At 50.2% G+C, this 27,175-nt stretch overlaps 1 protein-coding gene across 1 annotated transcript; it reads right to left on the bottom strand.

Annotated features, from left to right (window-relative positions):
- Positions 1 to 313: 313 nt before the first annotated feature.
- LOC148042251 (uncharacterized) lies at positions 314 to 3,465 on the bottom strand. The gene has a single exon (XM_087703095.1). It carries the CDS (start codon positions 3,304 to 3,306, stop codon positions 1,747 to 1,749), a length of 1,560 nt encoding a protein of 519 aa, XP_087559221.1. The 5' UTR covers positions 3,307 to 3,465; the 3' UTR covers positions 314 to 1,746.
- Positions 3,466 to 27,175: the final 23,710 nt, after the last annotated feature.

The following is a 27,175-nucleotide window of genomic DNA, read 5'->3' as shown; positions in this document are numbered from 1 at the left end:
TCAAAGAGTACCTTTTGTCCCTCCTCCCTGCCTTTCTGCCAGAATGTGTAATCAAGAAGTGATTTGTAACATACTGTGAGATCCTTTGTATTAAACTGCTGACTAGCTTTCTTTGAACTTTCCTAATAAAAAGTGTTCTGGTTTAGCCAGAAGCCACCATTTTTCACCCAGTCTGCAGTGTGTGCGTGTCTCATTGCCAAAGCAGCCTAGGAATTAGAGATTCGTGAAGTGGTCCATCGGATTGTGAGAATGCTTGTATCATCAATGCAAGCTCACTCTCACAAGCCCTCAACATTTGGAAGATGGGCAAAAGAGGGTCATGTCCTTGGGGATTCAGCATCATGAAGCCACACAGGATTTTCATATCTTACTCTCCAAACTCAGGCACTAACTTTGGTGTTGAGCCGAAAAGAACTTGGTTGCCTGAATTGGGGAGAGTTTGAGAGAAGCAAAGGGGAGCCCAACTGCCAATGACTCTGGGTGGCTTACAAAAGAGGACAATAAAACGGGGAAGAAGATGGGCAAAACACTGTATGAAAATCCAAAGCTCCCAATGGCTCAATGAAGAGCCAACCCAGGGGTGGAGGGCTATGTCGCAGGGCACAGTGGCACAGGCAGCAGCCGCAACAGGAGTCCCCTCCAAAGAGGGAGAGGGTGTAGGAGGAAAATATCTCTCTCTCTCTCTCTCTCACTCACTCACTCACACACACAAACACACACGGTTTCCAAGGGCTCAAAAAAGGTTGAAAAATGCAACTATGAAGGGTGCTGGATTGGAGGGGATTTCCTCCCTCTGCTGCAGTTTTTGGAAAGGAGGAGCAGGTGGATGTGGAGAGGGAGGGGCTGGTAAGGCAGCTAAAGTGGGGAGGGGCTGGCTGACTACCGTGCTTACTGTCTCTGGGGTGCATAGGGCACTGCACACCAAGACAACTACACTCCCCTTCCCTTTCTTGATTGTAAGCCGCCCTGAGTCCCCTCAGGGAAAAGGGCGGCCTATAAATAAACAAATCTAAATCTAAATCTACACACAAGAACAGCTTTCCCCCACCTGCCATCACTCTGCTCAACAACGAATTCCCACACCTCCTCCTAAGACTGCATTACTATCTTCTTCTTACTCTTCTCGGTAACTGTCTCTCCCCACTTATGACTATGTTGCTTGTATCTTGACAATTTAGGTGGTTCTGTTTCTTTCTTAGTATGATTTGATTGCTTATTAGTAACTTACGACTATCACCAAGTGTTGTATGCTGATGGATGCCTTTTATTTTACTTCAGGTACAGTGTGAGAGGTGATGCACCAAAGACAAATTCCTTGTGTGTCCAATCACACTTGGCCAATAAAGAATTCCTTCTGTTCTGTTCTATTAACGGAGGACATTTCTTGTGTGAGAAGTGAAGGGAAAGAAAATCCAGTTGCCTCCTGAAAAAGCACCTTCGGGATGAGATCTGTTGCTTGAGCATAAGGTTGGGCTAGAAGACCTCTAAGGTCCCTTGCAGCTGGGTTGTTCTTATTGTGTCAGCTGAGAAGGGAACTTCCTCCATCTCTCTAAGCCTCACTGGGCTCCAGCATCAGATTAGCTCAGGTGTTCAGTGCAAAACGAGGAGAACATTGAAAGGGCGGAAAACTCCGTGGCCCCTTCAGCTTTCGCTCGCCTGGCTGCCCCCCCAGACCTCCCAACCCACCTTGCCAAAGGGAGGACCCCAGGTGGGGGGAAAGGGGGATGTTTCCCCTCCCTCCTCTTGTCAGTGGATCCTCCGAGGCCCCCCAAGGCTGCTCCTCTGCCTGGAGCGCTTTCCATCCTCTGGGGACTTAGATGGGCTTCCTCCTGCTGCCTGGATGCTCAGGAGCCTTGGAAGGAGGCCATTTCTTCTGAAGTCCTTTCCACTCTCCGGGCCTTGAGATTCCTTTCCACCCTCCTGGTTCCTTCGGGGAGTCCAGGTTCTTCCGAAGGACCCTCCGCCCTCCAGGCATTTCATCCCTTTCTCTCTGCAATGGATCCTTTGATGTCTATAAAGGTTGCTCCTCTGACTGAAGCTCTTTCCACACTCCAGGCATTTATGAGGTTCTTCTCCTGAATGGATCATTTGATGTTTATAAAGGTTGCTCCTCTGAGTGAAGCTCTTTCCACACTCCAGACATTTATGAGGTTCTTCTCCTGTGTGGATCCTTTGATGTACATACAGGTTGCTCCTCTGACTGAAGCTCTTTCCACACTCCAGACATTTATGAGGTTCTTCTCCTGTGTGGATCCTTTGATGTGCATAAAGGCTGCTCCTCTGACTGAAGCTCTTTCCACACTCCAAACATTTATGAGGTTTTTCTCCTGTGTGGATCCTTTGGTGTTCATAAAGGCTGCTCCTCTTACTGAAGCTCCTTCCACACTCCAGACATTTATGAGGTTTTTCTCCTGTGTGGATTTTTTGATGTGCATAAAGGCTGCTCCTCTGCCTGAAGCTCTTTCCACATTCCAAACATTTATGAGGTTCTTCTGCTGTGTGGATCCTTTGATGTGCATAAAGGTTGCTCCTCTGAGTGAAGCTCTTTCCACACTCCAGACATTTATGAGGTTTTTCTCCTGTGTGGATCCTTTGGTGTTCATAAAGGCTGCTCCTCTTACTGAAGCTCCTTCCACACTCCAGACATTTATGAGGTTTTTCCCCTGTGTGGATCCTTTGATGTGCATAAAGGTTGCTCCTTTGACTGAAGCTCTTTCCACACTCCAGACATTTATGAGGTTTTTCCCCTGTGTGGATCCTTTGATGTGCATTAAGGTTGCTCCATTGAGTGAAGCTCTTTGCACACTCCAGACATTTATGAGGTTTTTCCCCTGTGTGGATCCTTTGATGTGCATAAAGGTGGCTCCTCTCACTGAAGCTCTTTCCACACTCCAGACATTTATGAGATTTTTCCCCTGTGTGGATCCTTTGATGTCTATAAAGGCTGCTCCTCTGACTGAAGCTCTTTCCACACTCCAGACATCTATGAGGTTTTTCTCCTGTGTGGATCCTTTGATGTGCATAAAGGTTGCTCCTCTCACTGAAGCTCTTTCCACACTCCAGACATTCATGAGGTTTTTCTCCTGAATGGACCTTTAGATGCTTTCGAAGATACTGATTTCTCTTGAAGAATTTTTCACATTCCGGGCACTGATATCTCTCTTCTTCCTCCTGGATCCTTTGGGGATTCCGGGGTCTTCCGAAGGACCCTCCGCCCTCCAGGCCCGTCTCGGCGTGTTCCCCCGTATCCTCCTCCTCGCATCGCCCTCCAGGCAGCTGCCTTTCCCGGGCTCCCGCTGGGCTCATCCCTCCTGCAGCTCCGGAGCCCCCCGGCCTTTCCCCGCCGTCTCCTGGGGCTGCTCCGCGGGGCCCGCTCTCCTCCTCCTCTCGGGCGGCGCTTCCTTCCTTCCCTCCCCCGCCGGGCTCCTCCGTCCTCCTGCAGGGGAGAAAGAGAGGTGGGTCACGGCTGCGTCCCCCTCACCGCAGGAGAGGCCCAGGCTGAGGCCTCCCCTCCCGAGGACCCGAAGGAGACCCTCCCAGGCTGCCACTCTGTCCCAGCAGCCTCTACTTACTTCCAGTTTCTCCGCCTCCGAAGAGAACCGCTCCTTCCATCAGCTCTCTGATTCCGAAAGTGAAGGCGCTCCATTTCCCAGCACCTCCTTCCTGCGAAGCCCCGCCTCCTCCTCCTCTCCAGGCACCGCCTCCTTGTCGTTCCCCCGAAGGAGAGACAGGGACCCGCTAGAACAATTCGGTTCTCAGCCTTCCTGATGCCATTTGACACGGTTCCTCTAGCGGCGGTGACCCCCAAGCGCCAAATTGGGCTCCAGCCTTCCCTTCGCCGCCACGTTCGTTTCTTTTATTTCATTTTCCGCGCCTGGTTTTCTGCCTCAGCAACGGTCCCTCTTGGCCTCCATAGCTCCGCCCACCGAACGCCGTCGCTTTCCCAGCGTCCTTTGCGCTTGCACGTCTGTCCCCACTCCGGCCCCTCCTTTCGCCCCGCCCCCTGCCCACAGCCAGCCCCACGGACAGGCGGAGGGAGGGCGGGTCTTCGGTGGGAAGAGCCGCGGTGGCCCCGCCCCTCCCGCCGCCCCTTCCCTTCGGGCGGCTCCTTTGGGCGCGGGAGGCTCCTGGCGGGGGCGGCGGAGCTTCGCCCGGGGAGCTGAAGGGGAAGCTCCGAAGGGAAGGCCCGCGTCCTCCCTTCCCCGGCTTCTCCTGCCAGGGAGACGCAACACGCAGGCTCCGAAGACTTCCAGGCTCCCCCCGGGGGTCTCGGGCGACCCCTGGGAAAAGGCCCTGCCACCCCCAGGAGGAGAACCCCCGGGCCAGGAGCCAAGCAGCCGAAGGGATCCCGGGAAGGGACGGAGCTCAGCCCGAGGGGATCCCGGGAGGCGATTGGGAGCCAAGGAGGGACGGGGGAATCCACTGGAAAGCGAGGGATCCCAAGGGGGGATCGGGGACCAGGTGGAAAGAAGCGGATCCCAGGAGGGGATCACCCCCCACCCTTTCCTGCAGGGGGAAAAGGACTCCTCCTCCCTTTAGGGCTGAGCAGGGGGGAGACCAGCCACGGGGGGGGGGAGCTCTGGGCCCCCTGGAGAAGGAGCTGGAGAGGCTCATGCAGTTGCTCTGCTTCCGTGGGTCCTCTGGACCGGATCCCCTAGACCGGATCCCCTGCAGTTGAGGAGGCCATGGACCTCTGGCCACAGGGACTCCCAACCCTTCAGTGGAGGAGACCCCAAGGCCCCCCATGGCACAAGAGCCACTGGACGTCCCAGCCGAGGAGACCAAAAAGCCCCCCCCCCCCAGCTCCGGACAAAGTCTGGCTACGACCAAACGGGCCGGAGAAGGCAGGGTGGGAACAGGGGGCGCAAATCAACTCTGTACATGCTCAGGGGCTGCAGTGGCCTGTTTTCCAGAAAGGACAGTTGGGGATCATGGGAAAGGTCATCCCACGTCAAGCGTGTCCTGTGAGTGGCAGCTGCCAGCTGGCCTCTAATTGAAATGGGCCCAATTTGTTGTGGAAGGGACAGGAGACCACAAAGAGATCTCCACTCTGCCTGGAAGAAGCAAAGGCGAACCGCTTCTACATTGGGACTTCATAAATCAGAAATACACTTTCTAAGGTGGGAAACGTGGCCCCACGTGGCTCTGTCTAAAACTGCCCCCTTGGCTGGGGACCCATCAGCAAAGCCCTTTAAAATATCCCAATAACGTTCTGGTTGGTCAGGTGACCGACCCTCTTTATGACCGTCCCTAGTTATGACCTTGATGGTAAGCTCCGTTGCAGTATTTATTTGTATGTACTTGAATAATAATTCTTCTTTAACATGCAACGCTCAAATAAAGTGCAAATGTATAAAGTGCAATATGAAATGGTCCCAGCAAGTTCCATGATCTTGAAACTATCCCTTTGTTGACGCAGCCTAGAACTGCATTGCCGTTTTTGGAAGAGGCAGCACACTGCTGGCTGAGACTTGGATCCCTCTCACAGTTACTGCTGTTGAGCCAGGGACCAGCTCCTTTATCCCAGTGGCTCCCAAACTTGGTAACTTTAAGACTTGAAAAGAAGTCTTAAAGAACAGCCACTCGGTCTTTTCTGGATTGAGCACAAGCTTGTTGACCCCCATCCAGTCTTTAACAGCATCCAGCCCCTGGCTCATCACATCCATCGCTTCGTTGAGTTGGCACGGGGCGGACAGATACAATTGAGTATCCCTGGCTCTCCAGAGATCATCGGTCAACGCGACCAAAGCGGTTTCTGTGCTGCAGCCAGGTCTGAAGCCAGACTGGAACGGATCGAGATAGCTGGCTTCCTCCAAGGACCGCTGGAGCTGAAAGGCCACCACCTTCTCAACAACCTTCCCCACAAAGGGGAGGTTGGAGACTGGACGATAGTTATTTAAAACAGCTGGATCCAAGGATGGTTTCTTCAGGAGGGGTCTCACCACCGCCGTCTTTAAAGGGGGGGAAAGATCCCCTCCCGAAGTGAGGCGGTAACAACCGCCTGGATCCAGCCTCGTGTCACCTCCCTGCTGTTTACAACCAGCCAGGAAGGGCACGGGTCCAGCACACATGTGGAGGCACCTACAGCTCTCATGGCCTTGTCCACATCCTCAGGGGCAACAGCCTGAAACTCAGTCCAGTGATGACTTACCAGATCATCCCTTAGTGCCTCGGCTGGTACTGCGGGATTGGAGTCCAGGTCCGCCCAGAGCCGAGCAAACTTGTCTGCGAGAAATTTGACGTAGTCCTCAACCCTGCCCTGCAGCGGATCGCCCGTATCCCTCCTATTTAGGAGGGAACGGGTTATCCTAAACAGGGCGGCTGGGTGCGACTCAGCAGACGCAACCAGAGAGGCAATGTGTGTTTTCTTAGCCGTCCTGATTGCCCGAACGTAATCTCTGGTGCAGGTTGTCAAAAATGCTCGGCTCGATTCAGATTTACTGGACCTCCATAGGTGCTCTAGGCGTCTCCTTCGGCGCTTCATCTCCCGGAGTTCCTCAGTGAACCAAGGAGCCTTCCGGGATCCACTGCCTCGGAGAGTGGCCGTAGAGGCGCAATCCGGTTAAGAGACTCCGCCGCTGCCAGATCCCAGTCAGCAACCAGAGTCTCCGCCGAACTGCGAGTGGGAAGAGAAACAGCCCCAGGTGTGAATCCAAGGACCCCAATAATCAGCGCAGGGAAGGAAGAGGAGAGGATGGCCAGGAAGACCCTCCAACTCCAGAGAAGGACCGAGATCAGACAGATCATGATCTGAAGGGGAAAACGTCAGAATCTCTGGGAGAAAAGCAAGGGGGAGATTTCTCCACTCTGGGGGCGGTCTGGCAGGGGGATCCACAGGGGCTCCCGATGGTTTTGGAAACACCGGAGGGGAACTCCGTGTCTGGTTGAATATCTGAGGCAGTGGACAGACTCAGCGGTCATCCTATGTCCAGGGAAATGGACCAAGACACCGGCCGCCTTTCAGGAGAGGAGCAGGGAATAGGAATTCCACCCTTCGGCTCAGGGCAGGACTGACCTTCGCGAGCCCCGTGGGCTGGAACTGGAAGGGAAGGCCAACATTGTTGCCCTGCAGGGGGCTTCTGGAGAAATGAAAATTGAGAGATGCCCTGGGAGGCCAAAAAAGGGCCATTTCAGCCCACTTTGGGACTGCAGAATGCTTCTGGGGGTGGGGGAGGTGAAAAACAGGCCCATTTTTCACCCACCACCCTGTCTCCAGAAGATAGACAGAGAGGAAGAGAGATAGACAGAGGGAGAAAGAGAGAGAGATAGGCAGAGGGAGAGAGGGAGAAAGAGAGAGATAGAGATTGAGGGAGGAGAGAGAAAAAATAGAGAGGGAAGAGGGAGGGAGAGAGAGAAGATAGAGAGAAAGAGATCTCGAGAGAGAGAGGGAGAGAAAAAGAAAAAGAGACAGAGCAAGAGAGAGAGAGAGAAGATAGAGAAAGAGACATAGAGAGATTGAGGGGGAGGGGGAGAGAGAAAATAGGGGGAGAGAGAAGATAGAGAGAGATGGAGGGAGGGGGGAGAGAAAATAGAGAGGGGGAGGGAGGGAGAGGGGAGAGAGAGAAAGAGACATAGAGAGAGATTGAGGGGGAGGGGGAGAGAGGGGGGAGAGAGCGAGAAGAGAGACAGAGAGAGAGGAGAGAGAGAAAGAGAGAGAAAGGGGGGAGAGAAAGAAAGATAGACATAGAGACATAGAGAGAGGAGAGATATAGAAAGAGACAAGGAGAGAGGAGAGAGAGAAGAGAGAAAGGAAGAGAGAGAGGGAGAGAGAAAGAAAGAGAGAGACATACAGAAAGAGAGAGGGAGAGGGAGAGGGAGGCGGCGAGTGAGAGAAAGAAAGAGACAGCGACAGAGAGAGATTTCTCAATCTCCTTGGGGCTGAGAAGAATTGCTGCCAAACGGACTTTCCTGAAGTGAACCACTAGACTCCTAAACAACTGGAAAAAATAAAATCTAGTAAGAAGAAAAGGCAACCAAAAGAGCAACATGCAAACAGAAGCAAATAAAAGAACCCCAGGAGCAAACAAATTAAAGTGTTAATTGTTCAATGGGCTGTTAAATTAGCCAGGCCCACCCAGACACATGACCACCTGGCCACTTCCATCCAGCAGGTCTGCCCCTCCCAACAATCTGAGGGACCATGAATTGGCCCCCTTTAAAAAGTTGGAGGACCCCTGCCCAGGCCTAGAGGATCTCCTGTTTGAACCAGAATCCCTTCCAGGTCTGCTTCTTTTGCCTTGCAAGGCTGCAACCGGAGGCCCTCAACGCTAATCATCGCCAGACAAATCCTATCCTTCCATTACGTGATTTTCTATCTACGTCTCCCGTCAACTGGATTCCACCTGAACTGTTTCTTTCCTCCGGCTGAGAAGAGGAGGAATCCCTGGATCTCTCTGCGGTTGGGATGGATTCCATGCAAAGACCTGCAGGGAGGAGAAAAAAAAGTCAAGGCTTGTCGGGATAAGCAGCATAAAATTTCTGTAGTAGGCGGGGTGCACGAACGTGGGACTTATCAACCCATTCAGTGTGGGAAGGGGGAAAGTGTTTCCAAGCCACCAGGTATTGGATGCGATTACGGTGCCTACGGGAATCAAGAATGTCACGAACTTCAAAATGCTGTTCCCCATCAATAAGTAACGGAGAAGGTGGAGGGTAATCTGTGGGCCGTAGGTTGGACACCCGAACTGGTTTGATGAGGTTGATGTGGAACACCGGGTGGATACGACTGAGATGTTTGGGCAATTGCAGACGAACAGAAACAGGATTGATAATTTTCACAATTGGGAAAGGGCCAACATACTTGGGCCCCAATTTCTTTGATTTTTGCGTAGTATGCAAGAATTTTGTGGACAAATACACTAAATCCCCAACGTGGTATTCATACGGCTGAGAGCGTTTCTTATCAGCATGCTTCTTATGAGCCTTATGGGCAGCGTCCAAGGTGGAAAGAGTCAGAGGCCAAAGGCGACTGAGACGTTCACTCCAGTCCGCAACGGAAGGAACCTGAGGTTGGGCCGTAGGCAGTTCGGGAATAGGAACAAAATCCTGGCCGTAAACGACCCGGAAAGGGGTGAAGCCCGTGCTGGAGTGAACCGAATTGTTATAGGCCACTTCAGCATGTGGTAACAAGTCAACCCAGTCGTCCTGTTGATAATTGATGAAACAACGTAAATATTGTTGAAGGACGGAATTAGTACGTTCACAGCCGCCATTAGTCTGAGGATGGTAGGCGGAGCTTAGGCCTTGGGCGGACCCAATGCGTGTGAGAAACTCCTTCCAAAATTTAGATGTGAATTGGACTCCACGATCGGAGATAATACGGTCGGGAACCCCATGTAACCGGTAGATGTGGGAAAGGAATAGTTTAGCCAACGCCTTGGCGGAAGGAATTTTGTGGCAAGGCACGAAATGAACTTGCTTGGAAAACAAATCAGTGACCACCCAGATGACGGTGTGCCCCTGGCTTTCGGGAAGCTCAACAATAAAGTCCATAGAAATTTCCTTCCAAGGGGCAACCGGGCGGGCGACGGACTGTAGAAGTCCCTGCGGTTTCCCCGGCGGCTTTTTGGCGGTAGCGCAAACCGGGCAACTGGCCACATAAAGTTCAATGTCCTTTTTTAAAGAGGGCCACCAGAATTGTCGCTTGACGAGGTGCAAAGTTTTCACGAAGCCAAAATGACCCGCCATCCTGGAGTCATGAGCGCGACAAAGGACGACAAGTCGTAGAGAAGTGGGGACGTATAGTTTAGCACCAATCCACGGTAGATCGTCCCTCATGGTGCACTCGTCCCGATGGTTGAGAAACCAGTCGTCTTGAGGAAGAGCCGCTTTGAGGTCAGAAAGTAGATCTTGAGGCACTTCCTTTTGAGCCTGGGTCTGTTGACGTGTGAGTACCGGAGCTGCCAAGAGCGGTTGGACGATACTCAGTTTGGAACAATTATACTGAGGTAATCTGGACAAAGCATCGGCCATGAAGTTCTTTCCGCCCGGGATGTACTTTAGAGTGAAATTGAAGCGGTTAAAATATTGGGCCCAACGCATCTGTTTGGGGGAGAGGCGACGAGGTGTTCGCAACGCTTCCAAGTTCTTGTGGTCAGTCCACACCTCAAATGGGTGTTTAGAGCCTTCAAGGAAATGGCGCCAAGTCGCGAGGGCCCAACGGACCGCAAAAGCCTCTTTCTCCCAAACCGCCCAGCGCCGCTCCGTGTCAGTGAGTTTACGTGAGGTGTATGCGCAAGGCTGTAAGTTCCCTTGGTCATTGGCTTGCAGCAGAACGGCCCCAACGGCGACATCACTGGCATCAGCCTGGACGACGAACGGCTGGTTGAGATCAGGATGTTTCAGAACTGGTTCAGCGGCAAAAAGGCGTTTAAGCTTTTCGAATGCCGCCTGGCACTCCATGGTCCAGTCCAAAGGCTTATTGGGCTTAGGCTTCGGGTCGCCTTTCGTCTTGAGCAAATTAGTAATAGGGAGAGCAATGTTGGCAAAAGAGGGAATAAACTGACGGTAGAAATTAGCGAAACCCAAAAATTTTTGCAATTGTTTACGAGTTTTAGGTGCGTCCCATTCAGTGACCGCTTTCACTTTTTCAGGGTCCATTTCAACGCCATCAGGGGAGATACGGTAGCCCAGATAGTCAATAGTCGTTTGGTGGAACTCGCACTTAGATAATTTGGCATACAGGTTGGCAGCACGGAGTTTTTTCAAAACAGTGCGCACCAGATTGACGTGGTGGTCGTAAGAGCGGGTATAAATGAGGATATCGTCCAGATATACGATAACGCCCTTATAGAGATGATCGTGCAGGATCTCATTAATAAATTGCATGAACACAGCAGGAGCCCCCTGTAGGCCAAAAGGCATAACTCGGAATTGGAAACAACCAAGAGGGCAGTTGAATGCGGTCTTCCATTCGTCCCCTTCCTTAATGCGTACTCTATAGTAAGCTTCTCGCAGGTCCAATTTTGTGAAGATGCGGCCCTTCCCCAGTTGCGCCAACAAGTCCTTCATCAACGGGAGTGGGTAGAGGTTTTGAGTACAGATAGCGTTGAGGTTTCGAAAGTCACAGCATAAGCGAAGAGAACCATCTTTCTTTTCACGAAACAGTACCGGGGCAGCCACTTTAGGTCGGGCCGGTTCAATGAAACCACGTTTCAAATTTTTGTCAATGAAAGAACGCATCTCCTCCATTTCCCTGGGTGACATGGAGTAAATGCGGGGTTTTGGGAGTTTGACCCCGGGCAAAATGTCAATGGAGCAATCAGTAGGCCTGTGGGGGGGCAGAATGTCCGAAGATTGCTCGCTGAAGACTTCCTTAAGATCCAAATATTCTTTCGGAATTTTCTCCTCTCCTGCAATCCTCTCCTGCCCTCTAGCGGCTACTTCAGGAACGTTAGTGACGTCAGGTTGGTCCGGAGAGCCCTCCCCCACTGGAGGCACCTTCGAGTGAACACGCAAGCGGCCTGTCCGCCAATTTATGTGAGGGTTCCACTTCCGGAGCCATGGAATGCCCAAAATGAGTGGCCTGTCCATGCCAGGCGCCACAACAAAAGAGATTAATTCAGTATGGGTAGCCATTCTCATTTCCAAAGGCTCAGTAAAAAAATGGGCGCCCCCCCCCCGCAATCGATCCATCTATTTGGCAAAACACAATTGGGGTTTTCAAAGTGCGCAATTTGATGCCTAGTTTTTCTACCATGGCTGGGTTGATCATGGATCGGGAACAGCCGGAATCAAGTAAAGCTAGGAGGGTGGCAGGCGTCCCCTCAGGAGGAACCTTTAATTCAATAGGGATTAGCAGGGGCCCCTTGTTTGAACTCACCCAGTGAGGCGAAGTTTCGTCATCAGAGTCCTCAGAAGAAGAGGAGTTAGCATCGGCGTCATCCTTTAATGGCTGGGCAAAAGGAGGGGGGTTGGTTTCCCCAGCGAAAGCCGTTTCCTTCTTCTTCTTTTCAGAGCCTCTGGTAGGCTTTTCTTCACGTCTGGGAGGGGGTTGGGCGGAGAGGGGCAATTTAGCCCGACATTCGGGGGCGGTGTGCCCAAGCTTGCCACAGCGAAAGCATGTTAAAGGTCTGGAGGAGCCAGAAGGGGGCCCTCTCGCCTCGCCTCGTCGTTTGGAAAGTGATTGAGTAGCTGGAGGGGGGAGGGACTTGGCCGCCCTCTCCTTCCGCTTCCTTCTTTCTTCTGTGGCATAACGAAGACGGATTAAGTCAAGCTCGGCGTCAGCAGCATGTTCAAACCAAGTGATTAACCGTCTCGGCAGGTTACGATTGACACATTGTTGATAAATGTCTGCGTTCAACCCTTCAGCAAATCTGTCCAGAAGGGCGTCCTCCCCCCAACCTCTCATGTATTGGGAAAGACACTGAAATTCCTGGATGTATTGGGCGACAGGTCTATCGTCTTGATCAAAGGTTAAAAACTTCAATTTGTTCCGCTTCTCAGTTAACGGGTCATCAAAACGTTGGCGGAAAGCCTCCATAAAACGGTTGAAATTCCCCAAGAGGGGAGAGCCAGACATATGCAAAGCAGTCGACCACGTAGCCGCCTCACCATCCAATGATAAAAGAACCATCCTGACCCTTAAGGTGTCAGATTCAAAGTCCCGGCCATAAATCTCCATGTAGTTAAACACTTGCATAAGAAAGGAGGGGAGGCTAGCAGAAGTACCATTAAAACGCACAGGCAAGGGAGGGATTTTAGCCATCCGATGCCTTCGGGGGGGAGGTCCTCTTTGATCAGCAAAACCTCTAGCCGCAGGGGGTGACACGGGCCGAGGGGGGGGCGGGGGAGAATCCTGGCGTGGGTAACGTTGCCAATTTCTCCAGTCTCTTTCCTCCTCCCCCCTTCTCTCCTCCAAATATGTTTGACCCCAATAATCAGGTAATTCACTCCGCTGGGGTTTTCTCATGGGCCCCTGGTGCTGATAACTTCTCCATTCTCCTTCATCGCCCCCTCTTCTTTCCCCACAGTACCTTTGGCTCCAATAGTCAGGGAACTCACTCGCCTGGGGTTTTCTCACGGCACCTGGCTCCAGCGAAGTTTGTCGAGGTGGTCTTTGGGTGAGCCCAGCATTCCAGCTTGTCTCTATCTCCCTTTGCCCCACTGAAGTTGACCAACGGGGTGGGGGGGAAGGTTCAGGCTGACTGGAAATTTGCAGTTGAAATAAATCTTCGTGCAGAGGTCGGTCAGACGGGCTGGGCTGGTGTAAAGAAAGGTCGGGAGGTCCTAGTTCACTGGAATCCGCCCCTCCAACGGCGCCCTCCTCATCTCTGGTCGGAGAAGACATTATTTCCCTTCTCGGTAGACGTAAATCTCCTGGAAAGGGATATTATTCAGACTTTGCTTCTTGTCACGCCCCACTCCACTCCATAATTAGGAAAGAAGACTGAGAGACTCCATGGGTTGGAAATCCAAAGTACTTTTACTAATTATAAATGGTAAGCGAGCAGTAGTGAAGCAAAGTCTGAATAATATGGCGCGAAAGCAATTGATATATAGGAAAGCCCGTTCCCCCCCCTTAGGATCAAAGCTCCAGTGCAATCATAAGTCCTTCAAATGTCAGGTGTGAGATAACTTCAAAAAGACAGGCCAAAGATGGAATGTGAAGGCCGTTGATGCAGGCGGGAAACACATACGCATGCGTGATCCCAACGACTGGTACATCCTAGAACATTCCTCCAGCACATCACTTAACCCCTCCCAAATACCAACCCCCCCTTCCCGTTTCATGGCAGCTGAAGCAACAGCAAAGCAGAAGCTGACAGGTGCATTTTTTTCCTCTTTTGTTTATACGTCCGTATAAAATTACCCTCCTTTTCTTTGTCGTTTTAGCTGTGATTGCATGCAAGAGGGAATCCCATAACTTGCAGAAGCACCAATTCTCCTGCCTGGCTTTACAGAAGGTTGAACAGCCGTTAAGGAAGTGGGTTTTCTGTTTTTCTTTCTCTCTTTTCCCTTCCCCAGGCCCCAAGCCTCCTCCTCTGGATTTTACGAGATCCCCTACAACAGGTAGTCCTCCACTTATGACCACAATTGACTCCAAACTTCTGTTGCTAAGCGAGACAGGTGAATTTTACAACCTTTCTTGCCACCGTTGTTAAGTGATTACTGCAGTTGTTAAGTGAACCTGACTTCCCCATGGACTTTGCTGGTCAGAAGGTCGCAAAAGGGGATCACGTGACCCCCGGACAGTGTGACCGTCATAAGTAGGAACCAATTGCACAGCATTTAATTTTGATCACGTGACCATGGGAATGCTGCAAATGGTCGTAAGTGTGAAAAATGGTTATAAGTCACTTTGTAAGTTTGAATGGTCACTAAATGAACTGCCGTAAGTCGAGGACTGCCTGTACAGTCTCTGTCTCTTGTCTGTTTGATGCCTGAATTCAAAGTCCCGAAGAGGAAGAGGAAGAGGCGGGAAAGAGGCAAGGCTTCCCTGGAGACCCCCGGGGGGCTGCTGACCCTCCTCAAGTCCCTGAGTTCCTGAGGGGGGTCCCAGCACGAGTCCGAAAGCTCAGGAGGCTCAGCCTGAGGCCCCAGTGACCGACCCAGATTGGATCCTGCGATCTGGAATCTTTTAGGCAGAAAAGAGGAGAATAAAAAAGTAGAATAATGTGGCTGCAGAAGCATTCAGGCACAGCTGAAGCCCCTGAAAAATCTACTCATTTCTCATATACCCCAACAAATGGCTGAAGCTTTGTTTCCTGCAAGGAGAAACTGCTGGTTGTTATAGCAGAAAGAGAAAAACTGAATTCTGTATATACACACACAGACACACAAAACACACCAAGTTATGTTTAGTATTTTTTTAATTGACAAAACAATATCATGTTTCAAGTGAAAAAAAACTAAGGAGGCCAATTTCTCTCTTTTCTTCATAATTTATAGGAAGACCATGGAAATTTCAAGGCTGAAATTGAAGAATTTCAATTCAATTCCAATTGAAGAATTTCATCTTAAATACTCCCCTCCTCTCCTTCCCTCCCTCTCCCTCTCCCCCATAGTTCTAGGTTGAATTACATTGCCTGGAACAAGGTTGGGAAAAATAAGACCTGACTCTTTTTAACTTGTTCAAAACACAGAACATTATACATAGACATACAACCATTCACTAAGGCTGCATTACTACTAGTCTTCTCATCATTCCCATCACCCATCTCCTCCCACTTACAACTGTAGTACTGTAACTTTGTGGCTTGTGTCCTTACGATTTATATTGATATTGCTTCCTGATTGCTTATTTGTACCCTACGACTATCATTAAGTGTTGTGGCTTATGATTCTTCATGAATGTATTTTATTCTCCTTATATTCACTCAGAGCATCTGCACCAGAGACAAATTCCTCGTGTGTCCAATCACACTTGGCCAATAAAGAATTCTATTCTATTGAATTGCCAGCCAATAAACAAAATAGCAGGTATTTTAATTAGTTTTAATTTTAAACAAGTCTGATGACTCAAGTCACAAACCCAAGGAAGCTAATTTTACTCTGGTTTAGATCTTTTACAGAAGAAATATTTCAGATGAGACCAGCTCAGAAAAGAGAATCGAGATCTGAGTTGCAGGGTTCAAAAACAAGATGGGGAGAAGGCGGAAGTCCTCAGAGAAAGCAACCAACACAGAATCAATAGTTTGGAGAAAGAACTCAATGATGTAAACAAGGAAAGCCATCATCTCCACTGCAGAGTTCGGGAACAAGCTGAAGAGGACCAGGAGCTTCTCAGGGAGAACCGAGCATTGAGGGAACAACAGGAAAGGTCAGAAATACCATCTTTCCCTGAAAATAAGCCCTAGCCTGACTTTTTTGGGGTGGGCTAATATAAGTGAAGAGGTGGGCATGGCCAGTACAGGAGGCAGCCCCTCTTCTCCCAGTCATGGAGGCTCCGCCCCTTAATTATGGCCTGCGGATCAGCTGCAAACCTGGAGCCCCCATTAAGCTTCATTATCATTGTTAAGAAAACAATGTACCAGTCAGTTATGATTCTTTCCTTCTCCTTCACTCCCCAGAAAAAGGTGTCTGCAAGCGTCACCAGAGAAACAAATTGAAGACCTGGAGGCTGATATCATCACGGTGGAACCGTACCTACCGGGACCCATCTACCCCAACATCACCTTCATTGATGAGCGAAGGATGTCAGACGTTCTGCCTTGCATGACAATGTGATGGTTGGTAAGTGAACTAATTTGGTTGTCAGGTTTTCTTTATTTTTCTGTTTTAAAGGTATTCTGTTGTTGTTATTGTTGTTGTTGTTATTGTTATTTAATTCTTAATACCTTTTGTTGTTTTGCATTTCTTGCTTTTGGGGTTTTGTGTGGGGGTGGTTGGACTCTGGAAACTAATAGGAAAGAAAACCAGGAGCCTTTAATTTGGTTGCTCTGTTTTTTATTGTTTTCTTTCTATTTCATTATTCTTAAAATATTCAATCTGTGTTTCTTTTGCCCCAGGACGAATTGCGGCAACCATCACATTGTTGACCAGGGCTGAACGTCTGACATCGTCTTCCATCAATGATGGTGATGTTGGGATCGATGGATTCTGGTATGGAGGTTCCACCGTGATGGAGGCCTCCTCATCTTCAGCTGCTGGTTCTGGTGACGCTTGCAACACCTTCAACGCAGAGGCCAACCATACATGGACCCCAAGGATGACCAAAGTCATAATTCCAGAGTCTCCAAGGAAGTAGTCCGACAGGCAGCTGAGCTCCAGAACCTTCCTCCAGCACAATTAGTAACCCCTCCCAAATACCATGCCCTCCCTCCCCGTTTCATGGCAGCTGAAACAACAGCAAAGCAGAGGCTGACATCCGGCCGTCCCCCGGAAAAAGACGGTCAGGCCTGGAAAATGAGAAAACACAAACAAACAGACGAACAACAAAACACAGAAGAGAGAAAAAAAATCAAGGCTTGTCAGGATAAGCAAAATAAAACTGTCGAAGCAGCCGGGGGGCACGAACATGGGATTTGTCAACCCATTCTGTATGAGAGGGAGGAAAATGCTTCCAAGCCACCAAGTACTGGACCCGACAATGTGATGGTTGGTAAGTGTTTGCCAGTTTTTATTTATTCTTCTATTTTAAAGGCATTTTGTTATTGCTGTTTTTATTTAATTCTTAATGCCTTTTGTTCTTTTGCATTTCTAGCTTTGGGGTCTTGGGTGGGGGTGGTTGGACTATGGAAGCTAACAGGAAAGAAAATTAGGAGCCTTTAACCTTAATTTGGTTGCTCAGTTTTATTTCATTGTTTTGTTTCTTGCTTACTATTTCGTTATTATTGAAATATTCAATCTGTGCTTCTTTGGCCCCAGGACAAATTGTGGCCATGGGTGAAATTCCAGCCATCACTTTGCTGACCCAGGGTTGAAAGTCTGACATCGCCAATTATGGTGATGTTGGGATCGATGGATTCCGGTATGGAGGTTCCACCGTGATGGAGGCCTCCTCCTCATCTTCAGCTGGTGGTTCTGGTGATGCTTGCAACACCTTCAATGCAGAGGCCAAACAAGACATAGGTTCCAAAGATGACCAAAGTCGTTTTCCAGAGTCTCCAAGGAAGTTCTGAGGGTTCTCACTGGATGGCCACACGAGCTCAGTCTCTTCCATTTCGGAACAGAATTGAAGGGATTAAAAAAGGATCTTGAAGGGTATTCCAAATCCAGATGTATATTTACATTACAAAATAAATTTAAAAGACTCAAATCAACTTTACAAAAGCATTTCCTCTTCAGTTCTTTCCTCTTTGCAACTTCTGACAAGTTATGGGGGCCCCTGGAAGGCGACTTTGTTTGTCCTTGGGGTCTATGTCTTCATTGACGTTCTGCATATTTGTTCGCCCGTGCAAGTAAGTTGCTCCTCATCAGGGGAGTGGCATCACCACAACCGGGGGAGCCCTGGGGCACTGAAAGAACCCAAAATGTTGGTGGAACTAACAGGAGAAAGTATAGACTGCCTCAGGGCTGGAAGGGACCTTGGAGGTCTTCTAGTCCAACCCCCAATCTTGAAAATCTGGAGCCCCCATTAAGAATTACCTTTGTTATCATTGTTAAAAAAACAATGTACCAGTCAATTATATTTGATTCTTTTCTTCTTCTTCAATCACCAGAAAAAGGTGTCTGCAAGTGTCGCCAGAACAACGAAAGGAAGATGTGGAGGCCACCATAATCACGGTGGAACCGTACATACCGGGACCCATCTACCCCCACATCCCCATCATTGATGAGCGAAGGATGTCAGACGTTCTGCCTTGCACCACAATGTGATGGATGGTAAGTGTTTGAACTAATTTGGTTTTTTCTCATTATGATGATTTTATTGTTATTTAATTCTTAGATGGATTCTATTCGAGAGGCAGAAAAACCCAGCCGACTGCAGTCAGGGGGCAACTTGGAGGCTGCAAGAAGTGAGTGGCCGGAGGACTTGCCCAAAAGAAGAGTCCTAGCTGAAGGGAGAGGATTTGGGGTCTCTTGAGGTCACCTGGGGTCCTTGGTTGCTTTGCGTTGCCTGCGTTGGGTTTTTGGGTGGGGATGGCTGGCCTTGGAAGCTGAAAAGGAAGGAGAATGGGAGCCTGGAAGTTTTAAATATTAATTTGGTTGCTAAGTTTTATTTATTATTTCTTGCTTACTTATTTACTCATTAAATTGGTGCTTCTTTTGCCCCAGGATGAATAGCTGCCAGGGGTGAAATGCCAAAACAACGGGAGCCCAATTTGGACCCCTTCGGCATTGACAACCTTGCCATCAATTGCCAAAGGCCGCCTTCCTTGGAACAGCTGACATCCAGTCCGAACATCTGGCTGACTCTGTGTGTGCTCTGAGGAAGATGAGGGCTACAACTGAGGTTCAACCATGCTGGACAGGACTCATGAGGGGAATCGGACAAAGAGTGTCTCTCCCATAAACAATTGGGGAAAACACACATGACAGAAGCCCAGATTGGCTCTCTAGTTGCCCAGGTCAGGAAGGACCGTGCCAGGAGTTCAAATTCCTGGACATCGGGTGGAAAATGATGTGCAGGACTCAAGGATGAAGGCTGAGCATCCAGGACTGGCAGCTGCTGAACAACTGGAAGAAAAGTGCTTTCCCGACTCTCCCCAAGATGACATCCAGACTTTTATTCCCCGCTGAGAGACTCCTGGTTTCCTCACCTGAACTGGTTCTTTTCTTTTTTCTTTTTATGTACTTTTTAATGTAGTTTTATTTAACTTTTGGGGCTTGCTTGTATTTTTTAAAAACATTTTTGGAGGTTTTGATTAAATAAAAAATTGATTTAAAAAAGAAACGATATGAGAAAAAGTACAAATGAAATCTTAATGAAAGATTCACACTGCAGCTGCCATTCGTTCGTTCGAAATAAGAGAGTTTGTTAAGTCCTACTGCTAAAAATTATCTATTTTTCTACTGGATTTTTCTGATGCACTCAGGAAATCATAGATATTGTTCTAAAAGCTGGATGGTATTTTTAAAACAACATCAAAGTAACTTTGTCTAAGAGTTGGTGTAAATGTTGCATCACAAAATCCTATTTCTTCAACTATCCCGCCTGTATTAATGACAATATAGAAGACGAGATGAGCAAGGGCCAATTGCTATTCATACCTCCTCAGTTTTATGAGGCATTATCCTAATTAATTAACTTAATTATCAGGAAGTACCGTAGTTAATATTCTGCTGGGTCAAGGTATATCACCAGCATTCCCACAAACTATTGAGGAAGTGTAAAGATGTGTGCAAATAAAATATGGCATCAGGCTAGAAAGTGGAAGCTCCTGAGTTCTAGTCCCACCTCAGTCATGAAAGCCAGCTGGGTGACTTTAGGTCAGTCACTATACCTACCAACCTCACAGGGTTGTTGTTGTGAGGGGAAATAGGAGAAGGAAGATGTGTTTGAGAGATTGACTGCCTTGAGTTGTTTATAGAAATAAAGGAAGAGTAACAAATAAAGGACCTTGGGGAGAGAAGGAGCTGCTGCTGCACAGGGAATAACCAGATAAGGTGGGGGAGCCCCCAGGTGCATAACTGGCACAGAAAGAACCCCAGAAAGGACCCTCCCTCATTTTTCAGGCTTTCAAAAGAGTTGGTGGGAGATTTGTACTTTCAGACTTGCAAGATTCTCTTCTGTATCCTTCCAATAAAGTAGAGTTTCCTCATTTGGTCGTATTTCCTATCTGGTGTACCTGGGAGGTGATGGGGGGACTTGCTACCTTGTGTGCCAGGTGAGTCTGGCCAGAGCCGGATCTGGGATCTCAGATGCGGCTGCTGCAGACTTTTGAGGTGCTTCTTCTTGTTTTCCCTCATCTTCTGAAGAGGGGTGACTTTCTCCGTTGGCTGTAGTGGCTTTTCTGCACATGGCAGAAAGTTCCTCACCTCTTTGAGGTCTTTCTCAGAGTCAGCCTTCTCTTGCTTGAGATGGACACTTGGCTAGTAACCTCATGCAGTTCTTTGTAGAGTTCTTCAATGCATTTCACCAAAGATTTGTTCTCTAGCTCTAACTGATGGCATGATCTCCTGCAGGTTTTCTGCAGGTCTTCCGTTGTGGTCTTAAATTGATCCACTTTCTCCTGGAGACAGCTGTGCTGATCTTTCATCCACTGATTGTCTTTCTGGAATAAGGTATCTTTCACCTCCAGTGTGAAGTTTAATGGAACCCCCACTTTTCTAATCTCCCCCCCCCTTAGTTCTGCCTTAAAGCGAAGGGTCTCTCCCTCCTGAGGAGCCCAGGCGAGGGAGACCCTGCAATGCCCCCAGTGCCAGCCATCCAATCCTGCCACTTTCCAGGGATGTTGAGCAGAGCCTCCATTACGTGGTCCAGACTCCCCAAGGATGCTGGAGGTTGCCATGGCGAGCTCCAGCCAATGAGCTCAGGAGCAGCCTCTGATGTCACAAGCCAAGGCTTTGATTGGCCTGGACCTGAGATTTGAACAATAACCACCAACCGGCTGCCTTCCCTTGGGGGTGTGGCTTATCCATTGATGAGCCAATCCTGAAGGGGCTTCGAGCCCCGAATTCACTTCAGCCAGAGCGGCTCCCTCTGAAGGGGGAACCCTCAGTCGGAGGGGAGCCCCACATTCCGCCCCTTCTCTGGGAGTGAAATTAAAATCTTGTCCCTTGGGAGTATGATCTGGTGTTAGAGATCCAGAGAATCCAGGTTTCCCTCTCCAGGCCCAGACGATGAAAGGGAAATATGCATAAAAGATCAGATGTGATTCATATTCAAAAGGCCTTGTGAGAAGGAGGTGCCTGAAGAAACACATGGGTCTTTGCAAGCTTTAGCTGTCCTACTCACTGCCCGGGTAGGCCAGGTATGGCTTAAAGGCCAGATGATAGACTGCCCCCTACAGGCAGTGAGAGGGACAGCTAAATCATGGAACGGCCCAGTGGAGAAGGACCCTGACTGCTAACTGGGGAGTTCTGGGAGCTGAAGTCGACTCTTCTTCAGGTTGCTAAGGTTTAGAAACATGCCCTGGTAGATCTTGCACTGGGCAGTTGGACAGGTGACCTCTAAGGTCTCTTTCAACTCCATTTGTCCATTATTCTGACTGCTTACCTTTTTATGGAGGGAAAAAACAATCCTCTCCAAAAAGGGGCCGGAGGAACAAAATGGAGGATGCGGGGTCTTTGCCAGTTTTAGCTGTCCTACTCACTGCCGGCAGAGGCCAGGCATCACTTAAAGGCCAGACTATAGGCTGCCCCTTACAGGCAGTGAGAGGGACAGCTAAAGATGGCGCAAGCCCCATGGGGTCCTCCATTTTGTGGCGGGAAAGTGGCAAAGGAGAGAAGTGGAGAACTGTGGAGTATTTCCCTCCTTTTTCCCTCTGGGTTCTGTGTGTGGAACCTTCCCTCTTCTTTTGGCCTCTTGAGTAAAACCCATCCTGGTTTTGTTGTCCCCCAAACTCACTCCTGCTTAGTGTCGAAGCCGATAAGCCTCCGGACACAAGGAGTGACAAAGAATCCTACTTTTACTTAACTTTGGTTCCCAGATGGAAGGATTGAAAAGCTAATCAAGGGCCAAGAGGAGAATCTCACAGTGAAGGGAGGGACTCCCCTTTGCCCTTCCCCTAATCATACATGCACAACAGGCCCTTCTGGTTGGTTCTTTGGATTTTACCTTTTTTTTTAATGGAAATTTTCAGATTGGGAACTTCAGAGGAACACCATTGACCGCGGGGGTTGGGGGGGGGCTTGATTAAAAAAATTATATTTTGTCAAACATGACCCCAGGACACTGAAACCATCATAAATACGAATCTGTTGCCAAACATCAAAATTTTGATCACGTGACCATGAGGATGCTGCAACGGTCACTAAGTGTGAAAATGGTGATCAGACACTTTTTTCAATGCCATTGTAACTTTGGTCACTAAATGAACTGTCATCAAAATCAGTAAAAATCAATCATACTTTTTTATTTCTATTTATTATTTTGCTATGGCCACATATGAATATATATATGCACATTCCAAACAGATTTTCTTACTAAACATTCACCATTCTCATCCATAGGCCACTAAAGGCCTCACCAACCTTTTCTGTATTCTTTCATTTCCTTCCATCCATTTTATTTATTTAATACAGAGTAGATTAGGCTGTCAGACTTAGTCATTCTTCTAACATGACAACAATTCTTACCAACAAGGATGGTATTGGCACATTTTAGCTAATGCAACCTAAACATAACCAAAGCCTATTTCACTTCAAGTATGCTAACTTTATTCTATGCCTTCCCACGCATTACATGGCTTGAACGTTGGCGGATCGCCACCAAATTGCACAGGTGGTTGTTCTACCAGATGGACATCCTTACTTTTTCTCGAAAACGGGAGAGAGGCTGCCTTTCCTAGTCTAGCCCCGTAACAACAACCCTACGAGGTAGGCTGGGTTTTTAAAAAAAGCGAGTGTCGGGGAATTCTGTGACTGCACCACCTCTTCGCTGCTCTCGCTTCTCAGGGAGCCCCCTTTCCTCTCGCCGAGCAGCCCGTTCTCGGAACAAAACGCCTCCCCGCCACCGCTGTCCTTCCACCAAAACGGAGGGAGAGAGCTTGCACGGCCCGCCGCACACCGCCCGTTCCCAGCGCAACCCCTCTCGGCACCGTCCCCACCGACTGCCAGGCGTATCCGCCTCTGAGCCTCTCCGCGCAGTCACCCCCTTCCCCGTCGCGCCCCCCACGCCAAAAACAAACCACCAGTGCTCCTCCCGCTCCCCCGCTCCCCAGGCCTGCAGCGCCCTGAAGCGCGCCTCGCTCTTCAGCTGGACGCCGCCGCGCATTTCCCCCCGAAGTTCTGCACGCGAGGGCTCCACCCAGCTTCTAGCGCCGGAGACTGCCGGAGCCCGAGAGCCGAGAAGGAAAAGACCGGAGGGAAGCACGCTCCGCCTCCAAGCCCAAGGCTTCTCAGCAGCTGCCCGCCTCTGAGTTCTCGGCGGCGGATGGGCAAGAGGAAGCGGGCAGGCTAGCTCGGAGCGCAAAAGCCATCCTCCGCGCCGCAGCCGTGTCTGGATCAGCCCTCTGGAATTCTGCTCACTTTCTGCCTACTTTCTCCTCCGCTGGACCCCAAAGTTCAAATCCGCCCTGCTGGAGGAATTCCACTTATGGCCTCAGGTCTATTTACCAGTTAGAGGGTCTGGAATTGACCGTTGCCAGTTGGGGGGCGCAGAGGAAGCCAGCAGACAGACGGGAGACCGGGGGAAGGGGGAAGGAAGAGCTCCCATCCAGGGTAAAAAGAGGGAAAAGCGGAGAGCCTACCCTGCACGGGATCTCTTCCTCCCCCACCCCCCGGTCTCCCGTCTGTCTGCTGGGTTCCTCTGCGCCCTGCGATGCCCGTCTGGGTTGGCTTCCTTGGACACTCAGCCCCCACCCCCACCTTCCCTCCGACCAACAGTCAGTTTATTCTTCGCTACAAACAAAACACGGGGAAGCCGGCATCGAGTTTTCGGTGACTCCGAGGTGCGCTAACTGAAATGCGGTCTTCCTTCAGTCTCTGCTCGGAGCCTCTGGGATGATCGTTGGCGGGTGGGGGAAGCGAGGGCGCAGCTGAGCCGGGGAGGCAGAGATGAGAAGTGAGGGCTAAATGCAAAGCGCGCCGAAGAGAGCAAGCGAAGCATCCCCAAAGCGAAGGACGGGCGGGAAGCGCTTGGCCAGTATGTGAGAAGGCAGGCTGGAAGTGGCCGCGGAAGGGAAAAGAGGCGGCCACGGGTATCGGTTCTCCTTGCGGTAGATAAGGGAGGTTCGTAGCAAGGGTCCGCCGGCAGGTAGGCTTGGGCGGGGCGAAGGCCTCAGGTCGGGGGAGCGAGAATTTGCGGGGAGGAAACAGAGATGGCCGAGAGTTGAAGTAGGCACCAAATCACCGCCGGGTGGAAAAGTTTCGGCAGCCGAAAAGGAACAGGAGCCCAACGGAAAAGAGAAGTTCGAGGACTTTATGCCGCGTGGAGGGAAATAAACACTTCCCCGCAAGAGTCTTCGGCACTCTTTTTAATGACTTTAAATAACAGAGGAAAGCCCCTCCCTCCCTCCCTCCCTCCGTGTGTGTGTGTGTGTGTGTGTGTGTGTGTGTGTGTGAATGTTTCCATTGTGAAACACAATCACTTCCTTTTAAGGATTTTGCGTAATTCTGCAGAATTCTTCCAAAGTGCTCCCGCTTCTGCTCTGCCAGTGACGTCGGTGCCTGATCTGAGCGCTGAAGGGTGGAAGGAGAAAATATCGTCACACGCAGAACGATCAAGAGAAAGACGAGAGACAGAGGGACAGCAAAGGGGACGGTGGCAAGCTCACAACATCACAAATGCTATACTAATCATCACATTAACATTGTGTACAATGTAAGTCCCCCAGAGGTGTCTTTTGGTCAGACGGGGAGGAATTTTCATCAATAAATAGTCTTTTACATTTTAATCATTTCAACCATAATAATCATAAAACATGCTGGCTGTTAAGCCACGTGTCAAACCTGATGACCCCCCTCCGCTCTCCCTGATGTATCGGTAAATGAACACGCAGGTCATTAAGTGGGGCTCAGGGCTGCAGGAGGCCCTCCTTGTCCTTCTTTCAGCTGCTTTGGAGAATAGGGTGACCCCTTCTTCTCTGGAGTAGCCCCTCACCTATCGCAACTCCTGTCACTCCTAGTCTTTCTTTCCACTAGACTAGAGGAACCCAGTTCCTGCAACCGTTGCTCATATTTTAGCCTCCGGGCCCCTCATCCTGCGCTTTGGGTACCAAGCAGGATCCCTGCATCGTTTTCTGGGGCAAGGGAGAGACTTCGCAGACGGGCGACGGAGCAGACCTGGAGGGAAGGAGAGGTGTTCACTTGGGAGGGCGGGGAAGGGGGCGCGGCGGGTCAGGTTCTTCGGAGCAGTTTGGCGGCCAAAAGTGCGAGGATCGGGCGCTCTCCCCCGCCCGCCCGCCCGTTCTCCGAAGCTAATTTCCTCCCGCGCAAGTTTCTAAGCCCGCGGGGTGTGTTTCCCCTCCCTTCCCGGTCACCTGCTCCCCGAGAACTCCGAAGAGCGCCTGCGGTTTCTTCCCTGGGTAGCCCGAGACGGAATCCACGGGCCAGGTAGGCGTCTCACCCGCGGAAGCCAAACAATGTCACCCCTGGCTCCTTTTGCAGGCGGGTTGCGCTCCCCGCGAGAATCGACCGCACTTTGCCTTCTTCCGAGACGGTCCCACTCCGAGGCTGTTGCGGTGGGATAGAAAGGAGGATCGGGGTTGGCTTTCTTCCTCCACCCGCCACGCCGGCGGACTGTCCCCTCTCCCACCTCCCACCTCGTCTTGCGAAGGCTGCGATCCGCGCCTCCCCCGCCCCGATCCTTCCTGCTAAGACCCAAGGGTGCTCAGCTTTTGGCAGTTATCAATATGGTCACGAGGCGCGATTGATGGGGAAGGAAAGATAAGGGCTGATTGAGCGGCTATTTTCCTTGGAGAAGTGGGAATGGGTGGTGGGTGGGGAGAGATTAAGACAACGCGGTTGATAAAGAGGAGGTGTTAAGGAAGGGTTCGGGATGAGGGTAGGCTCTCCACAAGATGGGAACCTGAGGATGTTCTGCACTCAGAGTGTCCCCTGCAAGTTTTGGGACTCCTACATGCCCCTCCCAATAATTGGGCTCCCTTCAAAGAGGGTGGGAGATTCTTAGTGTCCTATTAGGGACCATGCAAGCCTGCCCCGTCCAGAGGGTGGGTGGTGGAGGGAAAGCCCCTTTTCTTTGCAGACAGTAAGTGCCACCAGCACATTGGTTGGTCATCTCAGACAACCGTCTTTTGTTAAAGAGGGTTTTCACTTTTTTCCCCGCCCATGGGGAACGGAGGCTGCTGTATTAGGGATTTGTCCGAAGACGCGCTTCCATATAATTCATGACTTTGTGTGTGTGTGTGCATGTAGGCAGAGAGATTTCCTTGGATGAGGAAATGTGTGTCATCTGAAAGATTACGGAGCAGGAGGAGGGTGAATGTGGGCTGTGATGCACGGCTAACCCTCTAGAGATTTTAGCAGAGCACAAAGGGATTGTGGATCCCAGTAGCAGCAACGGCAGCAAACGTCTTCCTTGCCAGCTTCTAAACTGGGGTGTTGTGGAAAGAAAGGAACCCTTGAATGCCAAGCTAAGAGTAAATTTTAGGCAACCAGATAGTGAGTTAGCTCTCTGATAGTGAAAAGTTGCAGGCTGCTTAATTCATTCTCAGAGTATATTCTCTTTCCGTTTTTGCCCTTGGTTTCAATTGGGATTCAGATAAGAACTGTAGTCCAACAGCTAAATCCCGTCAGAAGGGGGATGAGTGCAAACGCCCCTTCCACTGTAAGGCTATGAAGCTGGAGCTGATATGTCAAAGTCTCCAGTTTAAATGTCATCTTAGCTGACAACTGTCAGTTAAGGTACCTACCCCCATCTCCTGAACCCTGTTCCCTCTAAAGTGCGCGGCCGCGCACATGGCAAGAAAACCCCGCGCAGGACTTTTCAACTCCCGCGCAGAGATTTCTTTCATAGCAAACGTGGGGAAGTCCTTTGCAGGCAGCTAGAACTGGCCGCCCGCAAAGGACCTCCCCAGAGGAATCTCATGTCCTGCAGCCCAAACTTTCTCCTCCCAGCAACTTGGCCTGTTGGATACAGTTGTAGCGGGGGAAGAATGGGCTGGGTGGGCTGGCTGGTTGGGGAGGGGGGAGCCCTTTAAAGCCCTGCTGCCGCGGCTTCCCAGGAAGA

Source organism: Thamnophis sirtalis, unplaced genomic scaffold, assembly GCF_051295495.1.
Source record: "Thamnophis sirtalis isolate CommonGarterSnake01/CBP01778 unplaced genomic scaffold, rThaSir2_p1.2 scaffold_20, whole genome shotgun sequence".
Classification (NCBI taxonomy): Eukaryota; Metazoa; Chordata; class Lepidosauria; order Squamata; family Natricidae; genus Thamnophis; species Thamnophis sirtalis.
Note: the sequence above shows the minus strand (reverse complement) of the source record. Positions and strands in the feature narration are given on the sequence as shown.

Excerpts from the sequence above, each read along its gene's own strand:
- LOC148042251 (XM_087703095.1), bottom strand. The coding sequence starts at position 3,306 with ATGAGCCCAGCGGGAGCCCGGGAAAGGCAGCTGCCTGGAGGGCGATGC.